This window comes from Rhinoderma darwinii, unplaced genomic scaffold (assembly GCF_050947455.1).
Source record: "Rhinoderma darwinii isolate aRhiDar2 unplaced genomic scaffold, aRhiDar2.hap1 Scaffold_509, whole genome shotgun sequence".
NCBI lineage: Eukaryota > Metazoa > Chordata > Amphibia > Anura > Rhinodermatidae > Rhinoderma > Rhinoderma darwinii.
In genome coordinates, this window is record NW_027464056.1 from 157501 (window position 1) to 159178 (window position 1678).

At 47.9% G+C, this 1678-nt stretch overlaps 1 protein-coding gene across 1 annotated transcript in view; it reads left to right on the forward strand.

Moving 5' to 3' along the window:
• LOC142720883 (oocyte zinc finger protein XlCOF8.4-like) overlaps positions 1 to 1213 on the forward strand; it is a gene marked incomplete at its 3' end in the record, with an annotated part of 52578 nt that extends 51365 nt beyond the window's left edge. The window contains exon 8 of the mRNA XM_075848817.1: positions 1126 to 1213. Coding sequence (XP_075704932.1) covers positions 1126 to 1213 — 88 coding nt within the window. The remainder of the gene's footprint in view (positions 1 to 1125) is intronic.
• Between the last annotated feature and the right edge of the window lie 465 nt (positions 1214 to 1678).

The window sequence follows — 1678 nt, forward strand, 5'->3', positions numbered from 1 at the left end:
AGTAAGGGACAGCTGTCCTGCAGAGAGGCAGAGACTCCTAGCATCGTACATAAGTATGATGCTAGGAGCCCGGCTCCCTGCACTGTGTTCGGTCCGGGACTTGCGGCCGAAATACGTCCGTCAATTACGGACGTAATTAGTGTGTGTGCACATACCCTCATTCACCAAGAACAATGTAAAAATAATAATAAAATTGGTATCGCTGCATCGGTAAAAGTCCGGAACTATTACAACATAGCATTATTTGACTCACACAGTGAACGGTGTAAAAATGTTTTATTTAAAACCCCCGACTGTCTGTATTCTTCTACCATATTACGTTATAAATGGCCGCTCTGTTGTAACGGTTCACTGGGATACGCTTCTTGTGATGTCATCTAGAATGTGGGCAGATTCTATTTCTCTGAGCGTGACGTCCTCTAGAGAATCTGAGCGTGATGTCATGTGAAGGGCGGGGCCTGTGATCTGCATGTGTTCCGTTTGCACATAATGGCCCTCAGGTTGTGACATCATCAAGTTTATAAATTGGGGTCACACATTGACCGCGGTGTCAGTTTCTCTTGCTGGCTCTCGTCATGGACGTGTCTCATATGAAGAGGAGGAGGATGGTGATGTTTCCAATGATGAGTGTTGTAGAGAAGATGGAGGTTGGCGGACGCCAATTTCCGGAGGACGTGGAGATGGAGGAGGAGGATGAGAAGATGGAGGTTGGCGGACGCCAGTTTCCAGAGGACGTGGAGATGGAGGAGGAGGATGAGAAGATGGAGGCTGGCGGACGCCAGTTTCCAGAGGACGTGGAGATGGAGGATGGGAAGATGGAGGTTGGCGGACGCCAATTTCCAGCTCCTGATGTGGAGATGGACGATCTTTCGGGGGCTACGGTTAACATCAGGGCCTCCAACCCCCGAAAGAGAAAGTGGCCATTTTAGTAACATCTGCCACTTGGGGCCCATTTACCATCCGGGCCCCCAACCCCCGGGAGAGATAGCGGCCATCTTATTTCCATCTGCCGCTCGGGGCCCATTTACCATCTTTAGGTGAGGTAAGTGCCGTCCACTGATGATCTTCTCACCTCACGACTCTTCTACAGCCGCCAGGACACTGAATTTCTGATTTGTTTTGCAGTTGTCACCCCAACATCGTGGCCTTTACCACCTAAACCATCTGAAATTCCCATGAAGACTCCTCCAGTGATGAGCAGACGCGAGATCCGGTAAGTCTGACGTCTTCCGCTCGTCTTCATCTTCTCCTTGTGGTGAAGGTTTTGTGAATTTTTTTGCTTATTTGTATTTTTTCCTTTTCTAGGATCCGACTTTGAAAAATATGAAAAACGTTTCCGGTTTCCGGTTTCTTCTGATCCAGGATCGAGCTGTGTAAGGGTGGACTGGCGGCCATATCCACGGGTGAAGAAGGACCCTCCCCCTCTTCATCTCACCGATCATCGCATGTTAAAGGGCCGGAGCCACAGAAAACCGCACAGAAATTCTACCAGATTCTATAATAAACAGATTTATTTTTACAATTTTTAGTGTTTTCATTTCTAGATTGGGGAATTTATCCAGGGAACCTGTGTTCTATGGGGGTCCGAAGGTTATAGGTGTAATACTCTGCAGAATATATCACTATGTATCTGTCAGGAGGTGGAGAGGACAGAGCAATGTTCTGCAGATATCTAGAG